The 27501-nt window shown below is 39.6% G+C and overlaps 1 protein-coding gene across 1 annotated transcript in view; it reads left to right on the top strand.

Moving 5' to 3' along the window:
* The window catches only part of LOC109560113 (bifunctional heparan sulfate N-deacetylase/N-sulfotransferase 4), a 317526-nt gene that overhangs the window by 266114 nt on the left and 23911 nt on the right, over positions 1–27501 (top strand). Inside the window, exons 7-8 of the mRNA XM_070791024.1 lie at positions 8986–9168; positions 26929–27025. Of these exons, the coding sequence (XP_070647125.1) occupies positions 8986–9168; positions 26929–27025 (280 nt within the window). The remainder of the gene's footprint in view (positions 1–8985; positions 9169–26928; positions 27026–27501) is intronic.

Consider the following 27501-nt stretch of genomic DNA (forward strand, 5'->3'; position numbering starts at 1 on the left):
TTGAATTTCTATCTAAACAAGCTTTGTAAAGAATATTCTTTAAAATGGTTTTTCTCTCTTCTGACCTTTAAAATAAAAAGCTTTGAATACACCCCGGGGAGTTGGGGGGCGAGTAGAAATGGACTGAAAATATGATAGGCGTAATACTGCCTTCAAAGATAAATTTGTAGCCTATCTGTAAAATTCTTTTCAAATACTATAATTTGTTGTCTTAAAAATAGTCATGTGAGTCCAAAAATAATTTATGTTCTGTTGTCATTCTGAGTTAAAAAAGAAAACCTTTATGTTGCCAAGATAATACCTAGATTTTCTACTTTCTTCATATTTTGGTCTTTTATTTTCAAAAGGCAAAAGTAAAGCAATGATGGATGTCAAACTCTATACATAAAACTGTTTAGGTGAAGGTTTGGGGTGTATCATGTATCAGCTTTCCCTAGGTTTTAAATTCTGCTCTGCCGTTGAATAAGGGACCTGAACAAATTATTTAACTATGCCTCAGTCCATGGGGTTGCTAAGAGTCGGACATGGCTGAGCGACTTCACTTTCACTTTTCACCTTCATGCATTGGAGAAGGAAATGGCAACCCACTCCAGTGTTCTTGCCTGGAGAATCCCAGGGACGGGGGAGCCTGGTGGGCTGCCTTCTATGGGGTCTCACAGAGTCGGACATGACTGAAGTGACTTAGCAGCAGCAGCAGCAGCGGTTTCTTCATCTCTTGAAGGGGACAATAACCATACCTGCCTTATAAGACTGTGGTGAGGACTTAATCATTTCATACATGTAAAGGGCTTAGAGTTATGCCTAACACATAGTAAGTGTTATATACTTGATGGTGATATTTTATGTAATTCAGGATTTTGAGGAAAATAGTCCAAGTTCATCCACTCTCCTCCCTACCTTCAGCCATGATGAGGAGTATCTTTAACCAGCTTAGTGAGCAGTCCTCAGAAGATCCTTTTCAGCCTTCTAGTAAAGGGCATTCCATGAATCTGATACCTTTGACTTACAGCTTATACTACCTTACCAGAGTGCTTTTTTCTTAATTCTTGGGCAAGCTAAAGCTCTATTTTTTTCTAGTTTTATTGAGATATGATTGCCATACTGCATTGTTTAAGTTCAAGGTGTACAGCACAATGACTTGACTTAGCATACATTATGAAATGATTACCACAATAATTTTAGTGACTATCCATTATTTTATATAGACACAAAATTAAAGAAATTAGAAAAGAAATATTTTCTCCTCATGATGAGAACTTATAATTTACTCTCTTTACAAGTTTCATGCATAACATACAGAAGTGTTAATTGTATTTAGCATGTTGTACATTATATCCTTTGTAGTTATTTATCTTGTAACTGGAAGTTTATACCTTTTTGACTAACTTCATCCACTCCCTCCTCCCTTTTCCCACCCCCTCACCTCTGGTTGCCATAAATCTGATCTCTTTTTCTGTGAGATTTTATATTTGTTTGTTTTTGACATATAATTGATGTACCACACTATCTTAGTTTCTGGTATACAACATAGTGATTCATTATTTCCATACATTTTTTTTTGCTTTTTAAAAAATTTTTTAATATAAATTTACTTATTTGAATTGGAGAGGGAGAGGGTGGGATGATTTGGGAGAACGGCATTGAAACATGTATAATATCTTATATTTCTATACATTTTTAAATGACCACCACAATATGTCTAGTTACTATCTACCACCATACAAAGGTATTACATATTTATTCACTATATTCCCCACACTGTATATTTCATGAGTCATTGATTTTGCAACTAGAAGTTTGTACCTTCTCATCTCCCTCACTTATTTCTCTTCCCCCTGAGCCCCCTTTTCTCTGGCCACCACCTGCTTGTTTTGTATATCTGTGACCCTTGTTTCTGTTTTGTTATGTTTGTTCATTTGTTTTGTGTTTTAGATTCCACGTGTAAGTGAAATCATACAGCATTTGTCTTTTCCTGTCTGACTTATTTCAGTCAATATAATACCCCCTAAGTCCATCCATATCACAAATGGAAAGATTTCATTTCTTTTATGGCTAAGTAATATTCCATAATATATATGTGTTACTATATATATATATATATATATATAGCATCTTCTTTATCCATTCATCTAATGATCAGCATTCAGGTTGCTACCATATCTTGGCTATTATAGATAACACTGCAAAAAAGATAGGCGTGCATGTATCTTTTCTAAACTGTGCTTTCATTTTCATCATATACATACCCCAGAGTAGAATTGCTGGATTATGTTAGTTATCTTTTTAATTTTTTGAAGACCCTCCATAGTGTTTCTCACAGTACCTGCACCAGTTTACATTCTTAGCAATATAGCATGAGGATTCTCTTTTCTCCACATCCTATCCAACACTTGTTATTTGTTGTCTTTTTTTATAATAGTCATTCTGACAGGTTTGAGATGATATCTTACTGTGGTTTTGATTTGCGTGTCCCTAATAATGACTAGAGATCTCTTCAAGAAAATTAGAGATACCAAGGGAACATTTCATGCAAAGATGGGCTCAATAAAGGACAGAAATGGTATGGACCTAACAGAAGCAGAAGATATTAAGAAGAGGTGGCAAGAATACACAGAAAAAATGTACAAAAAAGATTTTCATGACCCAGATAATCATGATGGTGTGATCACTGACCTAGAGCCGGACATCCTGGAATGTGAAGTCAAGTGGGCCTTAGAAAGCATCACTATGAACAAAGCTAGTGGAGGTGATAGAATTTCAAATCCTGAAAGATGACCTATTTCAAATCCTGAAAGATGATGCTGTGAAAGTGCTGCACTCAATATGCCAGCAAATTTGGAAAACTCAGCAGTGGCCACAGGACTGGAAAAGGTCAGTTTTCATCCCAATCCCAAAGAAAGGCAATGCCAAAGAATGCTCAAACTACCACACAGTTGCATTCATCTCACAGGCTAGTAAAGTAATGCTCAAAATTCTCCAAGCCAGGCTCAGCAATATGTGAACCATGAACTTCCAGATGTTCAAGCTGGTTTTAGAAAAGGCAGAGGAACCAGAGACCAAATTGCCAACATCTGCTGGATCATGGAAAAAGCAAGAGAGTTCTAGAAAAACATCTATTTCTGCTTTATTGACCATGCCAAAGCCTTTGACTATGTGGATCACAATAAACTGTGGAAAATTATGAAGGAAATGGGAATACCAGACCACCAGACCTGCCTCTTGAGAAATCTGTATGCAGGTCAGGAAGCAACAGTTAGAACTGGACGTGGAACAACAGACTGGATCCAAATAGGAAAAGGAATACGTTAAGGCTATATATTGTCACCCTGCTTATTTAACTTATATGCAGAGTACATCATGAGAAATGCTGGGCTGGAAGAAGGACAAGCTGGAATACAAATAACCTCAGATATGCAGATGACACCACCCTTATGGCAGAAAGTGAAGAGGAACTAAAAAGCCTCTTGATGAAGGTGAAAGAGGAGAGTGAAAAAGTTGGCTTAAAACTCAACATTCAGAAAACGAAGACCACAGCATCTGGTCCCATCACTTCATGGGAAATAGATGGGGAAACAGTGGAAACAGTGTCAGACTTTGTTTTTCTGGGCTCCAAAATCACTGCAGATGGTGACTGCAGCCATGAAATTAAAAGACGCTTACTCCTTGGAAGGAAAGTTATGACCAACCTAGATAGCATATTCAAAAGCAGAGACATTACTTTGCCACAAAGGTCCGTCTAGTATGGATGTGAGAGTTGGACTGTGAAGAAAGCTGAGCGCCGAAGAATTGATGCTTTTGAACTGTGGTGTTGAAGAAGACTCTTGAGGGTTCCTTGGACTGAAAGTAGATCCAACCAGTCCATTCTGAAGGAGTTCAGCCCTGGGATTTCTTTGGAAGGAATGATGCTAAAGCTGAAACTCCAGTACTTTGGCCACCTTATATGAAGAACTGACTCATTGGAAAAGACTCTGATGCTGGGAGGGATTGGGGGCAGGAGGAGAAGAGGACGACAGAGGATGAGATGGCTGGATGGCATCACTGACTCGATGGACATAAGTCTCAGTGAACTCCGGAAGTTGGTGATGGACAGAGAGGCCTGGCGTGCTGCGGTTCATGGGGTTGCAAAGAGTCGGACACGACTGAGCGACTGAACTGAACTGAATAATGATGTAAGGAGAAGGCAATGGCACCCAATCCAGTACTCTTGCCTGGAAAATCCCATGGACGGCGGAGCCTTGTAGGCTGCAGTCCACGGGGTCGCTAAGAGTCTGACACGACTGAGCGACTTCACTTTCACTTTTCACTTTCATGCAATGGCAACCCACTCCAGTGTTCTTGCCTGGAGAATCCCAGGGACAGGGGAGCCTGGTGGGCTGCCGTCTATGGGGTCACACAGAGTTGGACACAACTAAAGTGATTTAGCATCAGCAGCAGCAGCAATAATGATGTAAAGCATTCTTTCATGTGCTTCTTGGCTATCTATAAGTCTTCTTCCAAAAATCATGTCTATTTAGACCCACTGTCCATTTTTTAAGTGAGTTGTTTGGACTTTTGTGGTGTTTTTTTGTTGTTGTTTGAATTCTTCATATACTTTAGATCAGTCAGTTCAGTTCACGTGTGCAGTTCTGTCCAACTCTTTGTGACCTCATGGACTGCAGCATGCCAGGCTTCACTGTCCATCAACAGCTCCCAGAGCTTGTTCAAACTCATGTCCATCAAGCCAGTGATGCCAACCAACCATGTTCTGTAGTCCCCTTCTCCTTTTACCTTCAATCTTTCCCAGCATCAGGATCTTTCTAATGAGTCAGCTCTTTGCATCAGGTGGCCAAACTATTGGAGCTTCAGCTTCAACATCAGTCCTTCCAAAGTATATTCAGGACTGATTTCCTTTAGAATTGACTAGTTGGATCTCCTTGCTGTCCAAGGAACTCTCAAGAGTCTTCCCAACACCACAGTTCAAAAGCATTAATTCTTCAGTACTCAGGTTTCTTTATGGTCCAACTCTCACATCCATACATGACTACTGAAAAAACCATAGCTTTGACTAGATGGACTTTTGTTGGCAAAGTAATGTCTCTGCTTTTGAATATGCTGTCTAGGTTGGTCATAGCTTTTCTTCCAAGGAGTAAGCATCTTTTAATTTCACGGCTGCAGTCACTACCTGCAATGATTTTGGAGCCCCAAAATGTAAAGTCTCTCACTGTTTCCATTGTTTCCCAATCTATTTACCATGAAGTGATGGGACCAGATGCTATGATCTTAGTTTTTTTTTTTTTTTTTGGTTTTAATTTTATTTTATTTTTAAACTTTACATAATTGTATTAGTTTTGCCAAACATCAAAATGAATCCACCACAGGTATACATGTGTTCCCCATCCTGAACCCTCCTCCCTCCTCCCTCCCCATACCATCCCTCTGGGTCGTCCCAGTGCACCAGCCCCAAGCATCCAGTATCGTGCATCGAACCTGGACTGGCAACTCGTTTCTTACATGATATTTTACATGTTACAATGTCATTCTCCCAAATCTTCCCACCCTCTCCCTCTCCCACAGAGTCCATAAGACTGTTCTATACATCAGTGTCTCTTTTGCTTAGTTTTTTGAATGCTGAGCTACAAGCCAGGTTTTTACTTGCCTCTTTCATTTTCATCAGAAGGTTCTTCAGTTCTTCTTCGCTTTCTGCCGTAAGTGTGGTGTCATCTGCATATCTCAGGTTATTGATATTTCTCCCGGCAATCTTGATTCCAGCTTATGCTTCATCAGGCCCAGCATTTCGCATGATGTACTCTGCATGTAAGTCAAATAAGCAAGGTGACAATACACAGGTTTGACGTTCTCCTTTTTCAATTTGGAACCAGTCTATTGTTCCATGTCCTGTTTTAACTGTTGCTTCTTGACCTGAATACAGATTTCTCAGGAGGCAGGTAAGGTGGTCTGATGAATTTTCCACAGTTTGTTGTGATCCAGACAGTCAAAGGCTATGACACAGTCAGTGAAGCAGAAGTAGATGTTTTTCTGGAATTATCTTGGTTTTTCTATGATGCAACGAACGTTGGCAATTTGATCTCTGATTCCTCTACCTTTTCAAAATTCAGCTCAAACATCTGGAAGCTCTCAGTTCATGTAGTGTTGAAGTCTAGCTTGGAGAATTTTGAGCATTGTTTTGCTAGTGTGTGGGATGAGTGCAATTGTGCGGTACTTTGAACAAGTTTTGGCATTGCCTTTCCTTGGAATTGGAATGAAAACTGACCTTTTCTAGTCTTGTGGCCACTGCTGAGTTTTCCAAATTTGCTGGCATAATGAGCGTGACACTTAATCTTTTGAGTGCAAATTTGCTGGCATACTGAGTGCAACAGCATCATCTTTTAGAATTTGAAATAGCTCAACTAGAATTCCATCCCCTCCACTAGCTTTGTTTGTAGTGACCTTCCTAAGTAGACTTCACATTCCAAGATGTCTGGCTCTAGGTGAGTGATCACACCATCATGGTTATCTTGGTCATGAAGATCTTTTATGTATAGTTCTTCTGTGTATTCTTGCCACCTCTTCTTAATATCAGTTGACATCTTTTTTGGTGTTAATTCTAGAAGGTCTTGTAGGTCTTCACTGAACCATTCAACTTCAACTTCTTTGGCATTAGTGATTGGGGTATAGACTTGGATTACTATGATATTGAATTGTTTGCCTTGAAAACAAACAGAGATCATTCTATTGTTTTTGAGATTGCACCCAAGTACTGCATTGTGGACTCTTTTGTTGACTATGAGGGCTAATCCATTTCTTCTAAGGGATTCTTGTCCACAGTAGTAAATATAATGATCATCTGAATTAAATTCACCCATTTTGGTCAATTTTAGTTCACTGATTCCTGAAATGTCAATGTTCACTCTTGCCATCCCCTGTTTGACCACTTCCAATTCGCCTTGATTCATGGACATAACATTCCAGGTTCCTATGCAATATTGTTCTTTACAGCATCAGACTTTACTTCTATCATCAGTCACATCCACAACTAGGCTTTGCTTTGGCTTTGGCTTAGCCTTTTCATTCTTTCTGGAGCTGTTTCTCCAATAGCATATTGGGCACCTACCGACCTGGGGAGTTTATCTTGCAGTGTCATCTTTTTGCCTTTCCATACTATTCATGGGGTTCTCAAGGAAAGAATGCTGAAGTGGTTTGCCATTCCCTTCTCCAGTGGACCACATTTTGTCAGACCTCTCCACCAATACCCATCAGTCTTGGGTGGCCCTACGTGGCATGGTTCATAGTTTCATTGAGTTAGACAGTAATTCATATTTTAGATAGTAACCCAATAAAGCTCTACTATTTTTAAGGTGAAAGATGTCTTCCCTACATGATATTACTCTTACTTTTCTCATGAAGTTAATGAAATAATTGTATTCATTGTTCCAAAATATATATGTAAATAGTAAATAATAAAATGTATTTTTAAAATTCTTATATGTGTATATGAGGTTGAGGAACAAGCACAAGTATTGTCTATGGTAGAAATGATGAGCTCCCTTTTTAATGAGTTGCATTTGTAATTTCTTCAGTTTAGACACAGATTATTCAAGTTCTCTTTTATTTGGTATTATTTTTTTCATTCCAGCTGCAATCCTTGATGAGTTGTATATAAGATTATATTTTTAATCACATTCGAATTTTTGTTGCTCTCTCAAGAGCAATCAATCTAGATTTATACTTTTTCCTAGACTCTGATCCACAATACCCAAATGCTGCCATATATTTAAAGTTAATCCTGAGGAAAGAAAAGTTATAAAAAAGTAATAAGTATGGAAGAGTAGTTGGCTAAAGGCAATCAGTGGGTGTGCAAACATCAACAGTTTCTTTATTGCAGTAAAATTCCTCATTAGACCCACAAAAAGACAAGGATTCTTAAGTTCGATTTCATTTCAACCCATATACATATATAGACTAAAAAAGTTCTGAAACAATTGTTTAATTTTAAAACTGGTATGATTCTGGTTCTTTGCTAGTCTGGAATTTATTACATTATTGAATTTGATAGTGTTGATTCCACAATGAGGAAAAAGCTAATATGTAAAGTAACACTATACCTTTAATGAACAATGAGGTTGGCTTATTCCAATTTCAATTTTTATTTTTAGAGTGAGTTTAAGAGTGACTTTGAAATAGAAATCAGATGTGTGACTTTCTACCAGTATTCAGTTCAGTTCAGTTCAGTTCTGTCTCTCAGTAGTGTCCGACTCTTTGCGACCCCATGAACTGCAGCACGCCAGGCCTCCATATCCATCACCAACTCCCGGAGTTCACTCAAACTCACATCCATTGAGTTGGTGATGCCATCCAGCCATCTCATCCTCTGTCATCCCCTTCTCCTCCTGCCCCCAATCCCTCTCAGCATCAGAGTCTTTTCCAGTGAGTCAACTCTTCACATGAGGTGGCCAAAGTACTGAAGTTCCAGCTTTAGCTTGCAAACTGCCATAACAAGAGATTACGGACTGGGTGGTTTAAACAACATACATTTATTTTCTCAGTTTTTGAGGTTATAAGTCTATGATGGAGGTGCCAGAAAATTCAGTTTCTTCCTGACTTAAAGACAGCCACTTTCTGGCTGTGTTCCCAATTGGCCTCTCTTCTGTGCATTGCAGGAGGGAGGGAGCGACAGGGAGAGACAGAGAGAAAAGGAGAGAGAGAGGGGGAATGCACTGTGGTATTTGTTTTCTTTTAAGATCACCAGACCATCAATCTAGGATCCTTATGACTGCATTTAAGCTGAATTACCTCCCTAAAGAACCTACCTCTGAATACAGTCACATTGGGAGTTACAGTTTCAACATGTGAATGTGGAGGGTGGGACTATGATTCAGTCCCTAATACCACCTAAAATGATAATTGTACTTCTTATAAAATTCCACGTTTAGGTGAAGTTCTTCTTAGAGCTTCCATGCCACTTTTGAGCATATGCATATGATATTTCTGGTCATTTTTATTTTTCAGATCAGCATTTTCATGACCCATTTGTCAAACTATGGGAATGACCGCCTAGGGTTGTACACCTTTGTGAACCTGGCCAACTTCGTTCAGAGCTGGACCAACCTGAAATTGCAAACTCTGCCTCCAGTGCAACTAGCGCACAAGTACTTTGAGCTCTTCCCTGAGCAAAAAGATCCTCTCTGGCAGGTAACACTGAACATTCTCTCCTGGGGTGAAAGAAAAAACCTAGCAATTTGTGAGTGTTGAATTGATGTTGGGAACTCAGCTGGAAATACTATAGCTGGCATTCAGCACAAACTTCTTTTTTATCCAGTAGTTGTATTCTCTTCAATAATGCTTTATATTTGTTTTGTGGATCAAGTATTTGCATTTGGGGTCTGTTTTTCTGGGGTTTTGTTTGTTAGTCAGTTGGTTTGGAAGTTTTGCCTAGAGGATATTGTTTCATTGTTGGTATTTTCTCAGAGCTAATCGTTTTGACTTGCATTTACCGTGGCCACTGACTAGCAGGAAAACAGTTAGGTGTTAGGTAGCTAGTGTTGCGGAGAAGGCAATGGCACCCCACTCCAGTACTCTTGCCTGGAAAATCCCATGGACAAAGGAGCCTGGTGGGCTATAGTCCATGAGGTCGCTGAGTCGGACACAACTAAGCGACTTCCCTTTCACTTTTCACTCTCATGCATTGGAGAAGGAAATGGCAACCCACTCCAGTGTTCTTGCCTGGAGAATCCCAGGGACGGGGGAGCCTGGTAGGAAGCCGTCTATGGAGTCGCAGAGAGTCAGACACGACTGAAGCGACTTAGTAGCTTAGCAGCAGCTAGTGTTGAGGCAGTCCGAGTGCAGGTTGGAAAAGAATTTCCAGACATAGAACATTTCAGAAAGGAGGAAGTTTATCAAGAAAAAACAGCAGAGATAAAGTGGGCACTGCGAGCGCAGTGGGCCAACACCTCCTGACAGGCCTGGGAGAGTCAACCATTTTTGTGAGTTAATAGCCAATTTTTATAGCCTCAGGACAAAGGAAATTCTTGCTGGATGGTTTGCATTAGGTGATTGGTTGGGGTGCTATAGTGTGTTTACTGGAGTGGGCATCTTTGCCTAACTGGGAGTCAGGGAGCTTGTTAGTGATTACCAGGGGGCTTTTGGTAACAGTTACAAAGGGGCGTAGTCAGCTTTGGAGATGACCTTGGTTCTGTGGTTCTGGGGCAGGACCCATCATCTAAGAAGACGGGCTTCCCAAGTGGCTCAGCAGAAAAGAACCTGTCTGCAATGCAGGCGCCACAGGAGACATGGGCTGATCCCTGGGTTGGGAAGATCCCTGGAGGAGGAAAGGGCAACCCACTCCAGCATTGTTGCTGGGAAAATCCCATGGACAGAGGAGCCTGGTAGGCAGTCCATGGATAGCGTTGCAAAGAGTCGATCACAACTGAGCATCTGACCACACAGAGTACATGTCTAGGAAGACAGAAATCAAGGGCCACCATAATCTAAATGCCTATAACTAGACCTTGATATGTACGTGTACAACACAGATAGTCTAAATAGAAAAGGAAAGGCAAGTTTTGCTTGAAGCCCATACAGATTCTATCTATTGATAAAGAATTGTCAGTTTTAATTCAACTTTTTGTGGGAGCCACTGAGCCTCAGGGCATGAAAATGTAAACTAGCTGCTTCTTACCATTTATCTAGGAAAATGCTACCTTCTACTTTCTTGGTTCTTTATGCATCAGATTACATTGACCCACACAATCAATAAGCTGACTGCAGAGAGCAGATCAGATGGTCCCCTGCTAAGTAATCAGTAGAGGAGTAGCGTCCTCATTAATGAGAAATCACTGTGAAACACACTTTTTACCATTTCCTCTCCCTTTCTTGTGTTTCTCTTTATTCCATAATTCATGTTACATGCCCTTCTGTGTCTATATGGTAAAAAAAAAAAAAAATCCCCCATATGTTTATTGAGCATCTCCTATGTATAAGGCAAGGCTAATTGCTCTAGAAAATTCAAAGAAGAATAAAATGCAGTGCTTTCTCTCGAAGTCAATAGAACATTTTCTTGTTATTTTTATTGACCGTTACATATTTTTAAATCTGTTTTAAAACAGCTACTGTAAGTCATACTTTATTTTAATAATTTATTCAGCAGTTTGGTGTATATGTTAAGCAGACAGATAAGTAAAAACATAGTTTTTATAATGTGTGTAGTCATACTACATAGATGTTGAATTTCATAAAGGCAAAACCTTGTGTCCCATAAATGGTAGTTAAAAGTGCTCACATATGTATAAACTTGACAAATCATTGATAGTAAATCAATTCTTTTCTCACATATTTTTATTTATAAGATATCTATAATTCATGGTACAGGAACAATAAAAAGTAGCCAACTTAACAAAGGTCATAGATGATCTAAAAATGAGTCAGTGACCCCAAACTCTACTATCTTCAGAGGGAAAAAAAAATGCTTTTTAAATGAAAAATTTATACATCTTAATGCTATATGAGTTTTAAAAATAAATAATTGTGTTCACTGATAGTTTTCCATCTTAGAGACGGTACTTGTTTTCTTTGGAAATGAGCATAATCAAAAACACATCAGCTCCAATAAGATTTGGTCAATATGATGGTTTTAAATTTAATGATCAAATGTTAGATATGAAATACTGTGCTAGATGAATAGGGGTATAAATGAAAATTAGAAAAAGAAAACAGTGTTATTTCTTAGAGAACTGCATCACTTTGGAAGACATGAAAACATATGCATACACACACAAAAAAAGACATTTGTGAGTGTGACTGTTATAATTTTGAATAGCATCATACAGGTAAATTCCTAGGGAGTTCTTAATAAATGATATAATTAATCAGAAAAGGCATCAGATCACAAATTTAAGTTGCTGTTTTCGTTCATATTTCTATTATGAAAACATAGCTTATTATAAGACTATTTAAATAATACTCAACAGTAAATGTTTACTAAAAGTCTCCTGCTTTAACACATGAATTATACTATTTATATGGTTACTTTCAACTGAAAAATGAAGTTGTAAACATTTCTTATTAACTAACATTCCATATGTTCCCAAATGTATTTAAGAAAGAAAACAAGAACTAGTAAACAGAAATACAGTTAAGTTGAACAGGGAAATATTCACATATATGAGATTCTGAGAACCATAGACTCATTGAAGCAAAACTTTTCCAGTCATAAAGGATATCCAGTGAACTAGTGAAGTTGCTCAGTCATGTCCAACTCTTTGTAACCCCATGGGCTGTAGCCTACAAGGCTCCTCCATCCATGGAATTTTCCAGGCAAGAGTACTGGAGTGGGTTGCCATTTCCTTCTCCAGGAAGATATTCCTGACCCATGGATTGAATCCAGGTCTTCCGCATTGCAGGCAGACACTTTACCATCTGAGCCACCAGGGAAGCCAGAAAACTGCAAATGATCTAGTGAAGATAAAGGGCATAATACTTTTGATTTCCTTTCTATGGTGGTTTTCTCTTCTTCTCATTTCCTGTTTATAATAGCAAGCAAACAAAACAGCTATAAGCATTATCATTGTGTCCTTTGAACAGCATCAATTTAATTTTACAAAATATATATAATCTTGAAATTGAAAGTGTTGCTCAATCATGTCTGACTCTTTGTAACCCCGTGGATTGTAGCCTGTCACATTACTCTGTCCATGGAATGTTCCAGGCAAGAAGTGGAGTGGGAAGCCATTCCCTTCTCCAGGGATTGAACCCAGGTTTCCTGCATTGCAGGCAGATTCTTTACTACCTGAGCCACAAAGGAAGCCCCACACATAAGCATAACCAACACTAATTAAAGGTTTTACAGTCCATTCATGACAACCCTACAGAGATAAGATCAATTAATATTATGTATCTCTGTCACTACTATACCGGAGAAGGCAATGGCACCCCACTCCGGTACTCTTGCCTGGAAAATCCCATGGATGGAAGAGCCTGGTGGGCTGCAGTCCATGGGGTCGCTAAGAGTCGGACACGACTGAGCGACTTCACTTTCACTTTTCACTTTCCTGCATTGGAGAAGGAAATGGCAACCCACTCCAGTGTTCTTGCCTGAAGAATCCCAGGGACAGGGGAGCCTGGTGGGCTGCCGTCTATGGGGTCGCACAGAGTCGGACACGACTGAAGCGACTTAGCAGCAGCAGCAGCAGTACTATACATTCTCTAAATGTTGCAGATACTGTATTATATTTAATATAAACATGCCTTTTTATTTAGTGTATTTTACTTTTAAAAAGTCAACTGTTATATTTTCTTAGATTTTCAGTTCATGCTTTTTTATTGTCACAAATAAAAAGAAAATGTGCAAAATGATAATCTTAACAGCTATTTAATTTCCGTTGGTTCCTTATGTAGATTTTCATTAGCACCAACTAATGGATATGTGAAAACTTCTTTGTCACCTAATTAAAAAGTGCAATATGAATATCTGCCAATGGCCAGCAGGGAAAGTACAACGCAGAATGTTCTCCCTTCACTGGAAGTGGATTCTTTTGAAGTTGTTTAATACGAGATATGTACTGAGCACACAAGGAACTCGATCCCTAGAGTACATCCGCCTCAGTGCAGTCCCTGGCATGTAAGATGCCTAAAATTATACTCATGGATTTCTATTAGTTCATGTCCCTTTTTGTTTGGGTGGAATAATCACTATAAAGCATAAAGGAATAAGGTTTCCTCTTTTTTTTTTTTTTTAACTCCCATTATAGAAACCCAAACCCCAACATGGAGGCAGTTGGAAGGTCAGATCATTGCACATTCACTAATCGATGCTTTTAAGCTCTCAGGCTGTCAGGTTAGCTCAGTCTCTATCTCCAGTCAGTCACTCCAGGGTCTCACTATCAATAAATGTGCCAAGCGTGATGTGGATTCCTGCTCGCCTGTGTGACCAAGGGAATGCTCAAAGAGCTGCAGCTCCTCTCTTTCCAGGCCAGTGTCTCTAAAAGTAAAGAAACAGGGGAACAAAGCCACAGGGTGGTAACCTTAGGGAATTAACACCTTGGTAGATTCTCGCTGGGAAATCATCTAACTCCCGCTTAGAAATGTTGAAATCTGAATGTCTATGACATAAACAAATCACATGGTCTAGTGATACAAACACTGTAGATTCTATAAGTTGGTGCTGACACGGAGAATTAAGGATTGTAACAGCAAGAGGCAGTGGGGCATCTAGCTCAACCTATTCATTTTAGACACCTGAGGAGGTGCAATGTCTTGTTCTAAGTTACTTGACTTATTAGGGACAAGTCAGAACTGAAGCTCAAGTTGCCTTATTATTCCTGGAACTCCAGTTTAGTCCCAACCACACCAAGATGGTAGTTTTATGTTTAGAATAATAAATATACTTCTATCATTGACTGTCTATGTAGAACGAAATAACAGGAATACCTTGTGACTTCAGAAGCACAGGATGGAGTACTCAGTGAGAATTTATGCAAACAATGCTTTTGAAATACCTGTATAATAAAAAGAAAGGTCTTTGCCTTCATGGAATTTACAAACCATTATAGCTCCTGGTTATGTGAACAAAATGACATCATAAATTTGTCTTCATATTTTCCTCCTTTTTGTTCAGTCTATACCTCATTTATGACTCTAGTATTGCATTTACCATATGGTATTGCAGACACTTGTGCTTGTCATATACCGGCTCATGCAAACCTTAAGGGGTAAGATGTTCGTAATCTAGAACCTAGCATAGTACCATGCTGCTAAGTCACTTCAGTCGTGTCCAACTCTGTGCGACCCCATAGACGGCAGCCCGCCAGGCTCCCCCGTCCCTGGGATTCTCCAGGCAAGAACACTGGAGTGGGTTGCCATTTCCTTCTCCAATGCGTGAAAGTGAAAAGTGAAAGTGAAGTCGCTCAGTTGTGTCCGACTCTTAGCGACCCCATGGACTGCAGCCTACCAGGCTCCTCTGTCCATGGGATTTTCCAGGCAAGAGTACTGGAGTGGGGTGCCATTGCCTTCTCTGATAGTACCATAGCTACTGTCATTAAAGTGTCACAAATGTATCAGCAAACACAGAGGGTGTGTGTTTTTGTGTGCAAAACAGCAATAACGGTGGCACACTTGTTTCTTGGTAAGAGTAGGCATAGGACATGACCTTGAGGAGCACGCGCAAGCCAGTCAGGAAAGCTTTGTGAGCTGTCAGAGTAATTTGGGTTTGATAGGCAACAAGTGTGTTCTGAAGATGAGAGGGAAATACTTTTTTAAGTGTTGGCCAAAAAAGATCATAGCAGAAGTTTTTGTTTGTTTGTTTTCGTTGACAAATGAGAACAAGGAGGAGCTGGAGTTAGGTAATAATCTAGATATGAAAGAGGGAAGCCCTGAGTAGCTTCATGGCTATGGGGGGAAAAAGTGAGATCTTAAAAGAAAAAGTGTTAGAAATTGTTTGTGGGTGAGACCCTGAGATTAAAGGAACTCTGATATAAGTAATTATCCCCATAGCTGGGGAAATAACGGTTCTATAATTTCATAGTCTTCACTTCCCTTTATTCATCTTTTAGCCTTTCCGGTAAAATAGCCAGAACACTTTTATCACTTCACACTCAGAGCAGAGGCCAGACTTCAACACCATCTGATACATTTTTCCTAATCACCATGTGGATTTACGTGTTACAGCACTACATTTCTCTTCTTAATTCCGAATAGTATTTAAACCTTTCAGAAATTCTTCCCAAATACTCAGGTAATTCCTCATGATTTTAATTCTTTTAGTATTTTAGTTCTTTGGTTTACCATGTACCATTTCATTCTTTTGAGCATACAAGGCTGTCAGACAGTCTGACATCCAGATATGGTGACATAAGTCATGGATTTTTTTTTCCTGTCAATCAGTTGCAAATACAATCTTGTCAGGTGTCAAATTCTCCACACAAGTACCTTACTAAGGTTTCATCATGGAAAAACTACTTGCAGATAGCAAAAGAAAAAAAAATTATAATACTTTCATACTTGACGAATCAAAATCATCATCAGATAACTATTTTGAATCCTTAATCCAAGTATAACAATAAAAACTGAATTTTTTTGTGTATGCCCTACAGAAATGTCTGATAACTTTTAACATACTACTAGGGAAACATTATATGAGACCAACCTATTAATAAGAGTTTAAAATACAGTTTCTTTCATTGAGTTGATTATCCAGATTCCCTGATAGTATATTCATAAAGCCATAAATAATAATATAAGGCATTATATGCAAGAGTGTACAGTCATGTTTGAAGATACTCAGAGCTACAGAGTAAACTTGTCACTTCCCCCTGGGCTCAACTGTGCTTTTGAGAATATTTCATGGGAAAATACAAATAGTGTGAATTTATTGAATAAAGATGGTGTAATATGGTGAGTAGCTTAGGTGTTTAGGATAAATCAGAGGTATTTTGTGCTTAAAGCAATTCTTTTGCACTATTACCGTGATCCACACATGAACCGCAGGCCTCTTTCACCAATCTCACCCCCAGAGGCGGGCGTTTATGCACCTTTGTAAATCAGACTGGACTCCCAGATAGTGCTAGTGGTAAAGAACCTGCCTGGGTTCGATCCCTGGGTCAGGAAAATCCTCTGGAGGAGGGTATGGCAACCCACTCCAGTGGCGGGCCTATGAGTCCATAGGGCCCAAAGAGTCAGACACAACTGAAGCAATTTAGCATGCAGGCACGAATCCGAGTGCTTTGGTAGAAAAGTTCTCTGAATAAGAATCAGACTATTACACAGGAGTTCTGTGGAGAAGGCATTCATTATGGATCAGTGCACACAGAAAGGAAAATCTCTTCCAAGGAGCTGATGGACTCCCCGGCTTATGTGATGTGCAGGTAGAATGGAGTCTTTGCAAAGATGGTGTGCGTCTCAGAGTTTCTCCATAAGGATTTGCTGACTGAAGCACTGAGGATACATATCCCTAACCTATTAAAATTCTTCATCAGTGTACGTGGATTGTATTAGGCTTAAATGACTTTGAGAGACAAAACATTGAAAGTCACCAGCTCGTATGATGCAGACTTGGAAAAGAATTTTCTTTAAAGATGTGCGCGTGGCAAAGTTTAGTAAGCAGAATAAAATTTAAAACAACACACCAAGATGGGCGGAAGCTGAAGAACTTGAAAAACAGAAACACCTTTCGTAGCATTCTCCTTTAAACAGTGAGGTCAGAATAGCAGAAAGCAAGCATAGGGAATGGAGAGAAAACCAATAACCTGGAAATGTTTCTAATTAACAAAATAATCCTTCTACCATGAGCACTGGGCAATTTTAATGTTTCAGCTATTAAGGTCTAGAGATCTCCTAGTTATCTGGAAAAGACACATGACCTGAGACAGGATAATCAGTCCGATTGATAGTTCCATGGTGTCCTTCTCAGGGAAGGGTATGGAGAAGCGGTGAACAGAACAAATTGTTGGTAAAGAAAAGGCAGGTAGGTTGGAATAACCAGATCTAATGAGAGCAAAAGTTATTTTCATCATTCTATAAAACATGAATTTCAGGATCAGGACAGTGGTGTGACTTTTTTAAAGTATGTGTCTCTAGGTTGATAGTAAATTTGAAATTTTTACTTAATTAGAGAGGGAAAATCTGAGTGCTCATACCCTTCTTAGTAACATGATTTCATCAGAATTACTGCCCTTTCTAAGTCTGGTTAATCATCTCAGGGAATCTCGTGTCCACTCTACCTATATCTACCAAAAAGTAAATCTGCCTCACCTCATCGTATATTCCATGTACAAAAGCTACCTGTATCCCGTTTACCTGTGTGAGAGATAGTTGCATGCATTTTCACTATGCTGGCACTGTTATCATATACACTGCCTAAAGCAGCTTTAACTGAGTATTTTTCCAAAGTTTCAGCATACCTATCATGCTACATACTAAAAACAGAAAATTACAGTGTGTAACAGTTTCAGATATGTAGGGAACACTCAGGGATATAATTGCTTTATAAGTTTCTGATCTTTAGAATTAAAACAATAACAATGGGACAAAGTATGAGAAAGTGCATGCAAATGAACCCCTTTTCTTATAATCACTGTAGAATCTTCTCCCCCTGCATCCCTTCTCTCATACACACACACACACACACACACACACACACACACGTGCAATTTAACAGCAGAGACAACCCCAGCTTTGGATTTAAAATCTGAAACTAATGTCCCGTGTCACCTTCAGCAAGACCTAAATAAAACACCTTGCATCTCAGCTTCCTCAGCTATAAAGAAGGGATAATAATATCTGTCTTGCCAGGTTGCTTTGAGGATTAGAAATAATCTATATCAAGCAAGTGCCTGGAATATAGACGGTGATCAATAAAAGTTAGAAATTATGTTAGCTGTTATTCAGACAATAAAAGGAGAGTCAGAGTAGGAAAAGTCTAAACAAACATTTTCAGAATATAAAATAGGAAATGCAAACATCCTGTTATTAAAGCTGTGATTAACAGAGACAAGAAGGAACATACCAAGAAAAGAGATGAAAGAAGAAATGTGGGCATCCCAGTAGGCCTAAAATGGTCTAACACAGAAGGAATGCAGTTAGAAATAAAGTCTGTCCAGACCAATGTATACAAATGCCACCAGTTATAAAATACCTACAGGAAAACTGAAGTAGTATAAATTGAATTAATAATAAAAACATTTGGGACAGAAATATACCTGATAAGGAAACAGCTTGGAGTTTCTTCAGGCAAACTTGAAGCTATAGGCTATTCTACCAAATGATGCAACGACTCCTATATAATCCTAATTCAGTTTCTTTCTGGATATTTTTTCTTCACATTTTATTATATTTAAACATAATCTAGATACATTTACTGCTTACTCAGATGGCTTTTAAACAATGTTATTTTATTTTAATTTATTTTTTAAAAAGCTTTTAATGTTGTGTTGGAGTATAACCGATTAACAGCGCTATGGTAGTTTCAGCTGAACAGCAAAGGGACTCAGCATACACATACATGTACCCATTCTCCCCCAGACTCTCTTCTTATCCTATTTTGGGATATTCTTGCTATTTGGCTACTGCGACTCATCCACTTCATTATTTTAGCACTTGTTGTCATTCAGGGCTCAACTCACGTATCACCCCAAGCCAGACGCCTTCCCTGATGACTAGAGCCAAAGCACTTCCTCCCATTTCTGTTTCTTTGTAAGAGCTTCCTGTCATGTTTCCTTCACTGCATTTCAGTACCCAGAATTATTTACTTTAAGTGTGTGTTTCTAGTCACAGTATGTAACATGCATACTAATAGTTGGTTATATTTCCAATAATTATATTCAACTAGAATGTAATTCAACTCCTCTCTGAAGAGGAGACCTCTGTCTTCTTTATTGCTGCACTCTAATACATAAGAGTTGCTTGATAATTATGGACTGAATGGTTGATTAACTGTGATAGGATGGGCACCATAAACATTTGGTATAAGCATAGGCAGGCTTTGATACATGTTTGAAAACTATTGTAATATAAACTGTGTAGATATTTTACTTCTCAAACACCCACAAAAATTTCAGTCACTGATGATGTTCTTCATGGTGGCACCAGAAGCTATTTCTTGCTATTTATTCATATTATCACTATAGAATTTAATCTTTATTTTCCTCGTATTATCATTTAACTGCATCATTTGCAAAGAAATTTAGTTTTCTATTATATTTTAGATATTAAGCAATAGGAAAGCAGTGTCAATTGCCTATTCTTATTGCATTTCACCATATATAACTCAACAAAGAACAAATCTCAGAATAGGTGTTCAGTTCATTATCTCAAATGGTTTTCTTACAAAGTGGATGAGCAAACTGATTGATTTTTTCAGTGCCACTGTTGAAAGTCAAAATCTTTTGTGAGACCTCTCTTGGTTCTGTATGTTTGACTAAACCTCTTTTCTTCTTTATCACAATATACACAGCTTTGCCATTCAAATTTCTGCATGCAAAACTGGTGAAACAAAACTCTCAGAGAAAAAGGCAGATTGATAATGTAAGACTAAGAAAGAGTTTGACTCTCACACACAGAACGTGGATAAACATTCATTTTGGCAGACAAAGACACTAGTTATTTTAGTTGTACTTTCCCAGGAAATTACACTGATGGGAGTAAACTATAAAATAAAATTACCTGGTGCTAAGGTGGGCTTTCCTCGTGGCTCAGAAGGTAAAGAATCTGCCTGCAAAGCAGGAGATATGAGTTCGATCCCTGGATTGGGAAGATTCCTTGGAGAAGGGAATGGCAACCCACCCCTGGAGAGTATTCTTGCCTGGAGAGTTCCATGGACAGAGGAGCCTGGCTGGCTACAGTCCACGGGGTCACAGAGTTGGACAACTGAGCTCCTAACACACTGGCACACTGGCACACTGGCAAGATGTTACAATATTTCTAGATTCAAATTTAGAGGGATCAAGGGATTATTTATATTGTGTGCATGCTCAGTCACTCAGTCTGATTCTGTGACCCCATGGACTATAGCCTACCAGGCTCCTCTGTCCATGTAATTTTTCAGGCAAGCATACTGGAGTGAGTTACCATTTCCTTCTCCAGGGGGTCTTCCCAACCCAGGGATCGAACCTGTGAGTCCTCTGTCTCCTGCATTGGCAAGTGCATTCTTTACCATGGCACCACCTTGGAAGCACTTTAAGTATAATAAGTGTGAAAAAAAATAATATCCATGACTGAATTAGGATTATATAGGAGTCTTTGGATCATATGATAGAAGAGTCCGTAGCTTCAAGTTTGCCTATATCTCATGCATCCCAGGAATCTAGCCATCCAACTCTGAGAAGGGGCAGTCACCTTAGTTGCTGGTGCTTCTGACAAGGACCAGGAAGTCAGATCTCAGGATGAATATCTGCAATAAACCAGTCCATCAGCAAGTGTAATCTCTTTCTGCTGCTTCAGTTGCCTAACTAATCTGAACAAAGGGGAAAAAAAGAGTTTATGGGAGATCACAGAATAAACTTCCCAGGTGGTGCTAGTGGTAAAGAACCTGCCTGCCAATGCAGGAGACATAATAAACGAGGGTTTGATCCCTGGATTGGGCAAATTCCCCTGAAGTAGGAAATGGCAACCTGGTTCAGTATTCTTGCCTGGAAAATCCCATGGACAGTGGAGCTTGGCAGGTTACAGTCCAGGGGGTTGCAAAGAGTTGAACACGACTGAGCGACTGAGCCCACAGAGTAAGCACATTTTTTTATAGAGCACAATTTAATGTTGTTTAATATATTAACTCATTTAATGTTCTCAATAACTGTGCAAGGTAAACAATATTAATCATGATTTAATGGATAAGAAACCTGAAGTCCAGAGAGTTTGGGGAAATTGCTTAAGACACAAGCCTCCTGAGCTCACACGCTTAACTACGGAGCTCTGCTGCCCCACCAAAGTAAATAGGAATGATTTATGACAGATATTAGCTTCAATGAGAAGAACTGGCAAGATTTTGACCCTGCATTGTAGGAAAAAAATAAAAGTGTTGCCCAGAAATATAAATAATTCAAAGATTCACATGCGGGTATGAGTATATCTATAATAGTGAATACAGCAGAACGGAAGCTTCGGTTGGTGTTGGCATTTGTTACCAGTGCCAGTTTCTCAGTCCTGTCTGACACTTTGCAACCCCATAGACTATAGCCCACCAGGCTCCTCTGTGTCCACGGAATTTTCCAGGCAAGAATACTAGAGTGGGTAGCCATTCCCTCCTCCAGGGGATCTTCCCGACCAAGGGATCAAACCTGGGTCTCCTGCACTGCAAGCAGAGGCCCATGAATAGGTTTGAAGTATTTGTTGACGATTCACCATGAGACAAAAAGATTGTGCCAACATATAAACAATCTATATCAAAAGCAACCGGTTACTTCATCCAGAATCTTTTTTTTTTTTTTCCTGCGGTGAAATGTTCTTTTTGAAGCATGCAGTGCAGTAATTCATATTGTGACACAAATTTATTTTATTTTTACTAGTGTTTCTATTTTCTGCAATCAGTTGTTATGTAAGATAGATAAGACCTGTTGCGCTTATTGGCTTGTAATCAACTACTTGATCACAGTTTCTATAGATGAATTCATCAAGATATTCAAGATGTATAGGAGAACCTTTTGTGAGGCGAATTCCCACAGATTGCATACATGACTGGCATTTTTGTATTACACTGCACTCTTGTTCCAGTGAAAGATGGTGATGGAAAATGCATCAGTTCTGTGATAGGGATCTGGTTCAATGATTTGTCGAGGAAACACTCTCAGGAAAAGCTTATAAGGGAAAATGTGGAACAGGAAAAAGCAGAGCACGATGCAGTCTTAGAAAAGTCAGGCCTCGACTGGATCTGCAGGGAGAGAGCTAATCATACAAATTGTCTGACCTTGAAGCAAGCTGGTCAGGCTGTCACAGCCCTGAATCAGTCAATCACTGGACACGGGCCATCTCTGGAAAGTGGCAAGGGATGCATGACTTCCTGTCAAGTGGCTTCTATTTGGCCAAGGCAGTACTGTCTCCCCAGCTTGTCAGAAATAGGGTGTTTCCTTCAGTGGAGGAAAAGGCATTCAATCTCTATCACTGCCCCATCCACACCTTGTACCACAAAGCTATACCTGCTTCTCATAGTACACTCACTCACCCAGGCACGATTTTTCCACAATTGTGAACATAATTCCTGGGGAAACCTATAAGAGGAAGGTCATTAGGAGAAACTGCAGCCTCATTGCTGCAGCCAGTTCCAAAGCTGAAACCAACGCACATTTTCTCCATACTTTCCCACCTCTGTATCCCCTACTCTGGCTTTCCCCCACCAGTGGGTAACAGTCCTGCTGGTATGGAAAGCTGACCTGGTGTGTTGAGTAGCTTCAGGACCAACTTCAGTAGCAGCAGCTTTAGTTTGTCCCACTAATTCCTTTCTTATAATTTTCTCTGGGAATTATGACAGAGGAAGGCTATGCCTGGATAAAGATAACTTATGAAGAACTGTACCAAAAGATCTTCACGACCCAGTTAGTCATGATGGTGTGATCACTCACCTACAGCCAGACATCCTGGAATGTGAAGTCAAGTGGGCCTTAGAAAGCATCACTACGAACAAAGCTTGTGGAGGTGATGGAATTCCAGTTGAGCTATTTCAAATCCTGAAAGATGAAGCCGTGAAAGTGCTGCACTCAATATGTCAGCAAATTTGGAAAACTCAGCAGTGGCCACAGGACTGGAAGAGGTCAGTTTTCATTCCAATCCCAAAGAAAGGCAATGCCAAAGAATACTCAAACTATTACACAATTGCACTCATCTCACACGCTAGTAAAGTAATGCTCAAAATTCTCCAAGCCAGGCTTCAGCAATATGTGAACTGTGAACTTCCAGATGTTCAAGCTGGTTTTAGCAAAGGCAGAGGAACCAGAAATCAAATTGCCAACATCTGCTGGATCATGGAAAAAGCAAGAGAGTTCCAGAAAAGCATCTATTTCTGCTTTATTGACTATGCCGAAGCCTTTGACTGTGTGGATCACAGTAAACTGTGGATAATTCTGAAAGAGATGACCACCTGACCTGCCTCCTCAGAAATCTGTATGCAGGTCAGGAAGCAACAGTTAGAACTGGACATGGAACAACAGACTGGATCCAAATAGGAAAAGGAGTACATCGTGCTTATTTATCTTATAAGCAGAGTACATCATGAGAAAAACTGGGCTGGATGAAGCACAAGCTGGAATCCAGATTGCCAGGAGAAATATCAATAACCTCAGATATGCAGATGACATCACCCTTATGGCAGAAAGTTAAGAAGAACTAAAGAGCCTCTTGATGAAAGTGAAAGAGGAGAGTGAAAAAGTTGACTTAAAGCTCAACATTCAGAAAACGAAGATAGTGGCATCTGGTCCCATCACTTCATGGCAAATAGATGAGCAAACATTGGAAACAGTGGCTGAATTTATTTTGGAGGGGGGGCTCCAAAATCACTGCAGATGGTGATTTCAGCCATGAAAATAAGAGATGCTTACTCCTTGGAAGGAAAGTTGTGACCAACCTAGACAGCATACTCAAAAGCAGAGACATTACTTTGCCAACAAAGGTCCGTCTAGTCAAAGCTATGGTTTTTCCAGTAGTCATGTATGGATGCAAGAGTTGGACCATAAGGAAGGCTGAGGGCTGAAGAATTGATGCGTTTGAACTGTGGTGTTGGAGAAGACTCTTGAGAGTCCCTTGGACAGCAAGGACATCAAACCAGTCAATCCTAAAGGAAATCATTCCTGAACATTCATTGGAAGGACTGAAGCTGAAGCTCCATTACCTTTGGCACCTGATGCGAAGAGCCTACTCATTGGAAAAAAACCCTAATACTGGAAAAGACTGAAGGCAGGAGAAGAAGGGGGCAACAGGATGAGATGGTTGGATGGCATCACTGAATCAATGGCCATGATGCAGAGGCATCAGTGAGACCATGATAGGTAACATGGGGTCTGGGCACTTGTAAAGTTTACTCGTAGCCTTCGTATCTTCTTGAAATAAATTGCAGCTGTATCACTCCATCTTATAATGAATAGCTCCTGGGTATGCTTGAACTTGACTTGGTTGGTCTGTCAGTATTAAACTTATGATAGTGAATTGTGACCACATGATTACTTTGAAAATCCATGACAAACATAATCTCTTCCAGGGCCCAGTAGCATGCCAGGAGCTACTGTTTGAATGAGGTGCTGCAGAACCTTAAGGGTAAACACTGTGCTTCTCCTCTGGGACTTGACCAGAACTCTGTTTGGTGTCCTTTTATACCATAGAGGCCATGGTCCCATGGGTCTGCCACAATGCACGGCCCAAGTGGGAGGACTGCTTAGACTTCAGACTTACCTCTTTCAGGGCTCTTTCTTGTTCTGGGTTCCCTCAAAACCAGCAGTGTTAGTCACTCAGTCGTGTCCAACTCTTTGAGACCCCATGGACTGTAGCCCGCCAGGTTTCTCTGTCCATGGAATTCTGCAGGTAAGAATACTGGAGTGGGTTGCCATTCTCTCCATCAGGGGTCTTCCAAAGCCAGGGATCAAACCCAGGTCTTCTGCATGGCAGGCAGATTCTTTATTGTCTGAGCCACCAAGGAAGCCACTCTATCTTAGTAGTAGGAATTGCAAAGTACAATACTCACCTTTTACTTTGGAAGGCATGTCACCACATGCTCCAGGCCCCTGGGCCTCTAAAAACCAACCAAGGTGATAGGCTCCTGAAACTTGGCTGGTTTAGTAAAAGCATTCTTCAGAGGAACTTGGGTGACATATTACTAGAGGAGATATGGATTAAAAAAAAAAAACTGGTTTAAGTACATAAATATGCACCATAAATGATTATCTTATGCCATTTTTAAATTGAATAATAAATGTAAAATTATAATTGTTAATGGTCAACATATAGTTTTTAAAAAGAACTTTGCAAAAATAATTTTTGAATATATTTATTAATTAGATTACCAATATAATAAAACCATTTTGTCAGTCAATAGATATTTTAAACGAAACCCTGTATGTGAGACAGCAAAAGAGACACAGATGTATAGAACAGTCTTTTGGACTCTTTGGGAGAGGGAGGGGGGGATGATTTGGGAGAATGGCATTGAAACATGTATAATATCATATAAGAAACAAATTGCCAGTCCAGGTTCGATGCAGGATACAGGGTGCTTGGGGCTGGTGCACTGGGATGACCCAGAGGGATGGTATGGGGAGGGAGGTGGGAGGGGGGTTCAGGATCGGGAACACATATACACCCGTGGTAGATTCATGTTGATGTACGGCAAAACCAATACAATATTGTAAATTAATTAGCCTCTAATTAAAATAAATAAATTTAAATTAAAAAAAAGTGGTATCACTATCATTTACCCTTTTTTTAAAGATTATTTAGTTACTTATGGCTGTCCTGGGTCTTGTTGCTTTGCATGGGCTTTCCCTAGTTGCGGCCAGCGGGGGCTACTCTTGGTGCAGCACTCGGGCTCTTCACTGCAGTGACATCTCTTGCTGTGGGGCACAGGCTTTAGGGCACACAGGCTTCAGTAGTCGTGGCACATGGGTTCAGTACTTGCGGCTAACAGGCTGTAGAGTATAGACTCGATGGCTGTGGCACATGGGCCACGAGTTCAGCGGCATGTGGAATCTTCCCAGACTGGGGACTGAACCAGTGTCCCTTGCATTGGCAGGTGGATTCTTATCCACTGAACCACTAGGGAAGTCCTTAGGACTCTTAATTCTCAAGTGTCATGAATTGGATGGTAAATTTGGACCTCTATACTTGAACAGAATGGAGGCTGGTATAAGAGAAAGTTGAGATGGAGATAAAATTGGATATATGGCTATGTTGGTTCATTTCCTCACCACGTCTGTGCAACAGTGACATATACACAATTTAAATTATTGTTTAGGAGGAAAGTAGGGACTAGAAATAATGATCTACATGGTATCTGCTTGTGGAATATGGCCAAACTATGAGATTATCTGGATCAGCAGAGAACAGCATATAGTGTAAAAAGGGAAGAAAAAATTGGCCAAGTCCAGAGTTCAAGGATGACTTTCCAGCCCTCTAGAGAAAAACAAGTAGGAATAATTAGGGCAGAGCACAGATATCTGAAAACCTGAGTTCAAACCAGGTAGAGACAAGCTAAGGATCAAGTATACAGATATAAAACATGAATTCAGAGGTAGGGTGGAAACTCAGAAGTTAGAACACCAAGCCAAGCCTGAGAAGAGTGATGGCAGGAGAGACTTGATGCAGAGTTCTAGCCTTGAAGGAAAGGAAGGTGCCATTTTAGAAGGAAACAATTTGAAAATCAGAACCAGAACAAGGTCTATCTCCTAGCTTAAGGGTAGTAGGCAAGAATTTGATGCTGTGGTTTGACAATTTTTATGGAACAGAGCCAGGTATTGATTACACGATAAGATTCATTATTCTTCCTTCTTGCAGAATCCATGTGATGATAAAAGACACAAAGACATATGGTCCAGAGAGAAAACTTGCGACCACTTACCAAAATTCCTTGTGATCGGGCCACAAAAAACAGGTAAGACTAACCAACTGTGCAGTTTGTGGGGGTTTTTGCATTTGTTTGTCATGAAACACAATGTCATATAGTATTAGATTAAGTTTGCCTTGGTGAAATATTTAGACAGCCATTCAAGTTCATTATTGAATTTCTCTTCATCCCTATGGATCATCTTTATGCCATGGTCCTCAAAGGGACCCTAAAGTTGCTCATTTAATTAATTAAGACTTATGGACTAAATTTTTAAGTATGAATTTTAAAGCTGTTCAACAGACAACACACTTTTGACAACTCTGAGCTTATATGTCACAGTTGTGGTATCTGATTTTTAATTTCTACCCTTTTTTGTGGCTTTGCCTAATTAACTGCTGAATTAAATTATAAAAGAGAACTTTGGCTTCATTCAAACTATTTTATACTGCATATCAACCTTGAATTGGCTTTTTTTCAGAACCACTGTCATTATCACCTTCAAATATTCTACCTGTGTGGTT

The sequence above is a fragment of the Bos indicus genome, chromosome 6, assembly GCF_029378745.1.
Source record: "Bos indicus isolate NIAB-ARS_2022 breed Sahiwal x Tharparkar chromosome 6, NIAB-ARS_B.indTharparkar_mat_pri_1.0, whole genome shotgun sequence".
Classification (NCBI taxonomy): Eukaryota; Metazoa; Chordata; class Mammalia; order Artiodactyla; family Bovidae; genus Bos; species Bos indicus.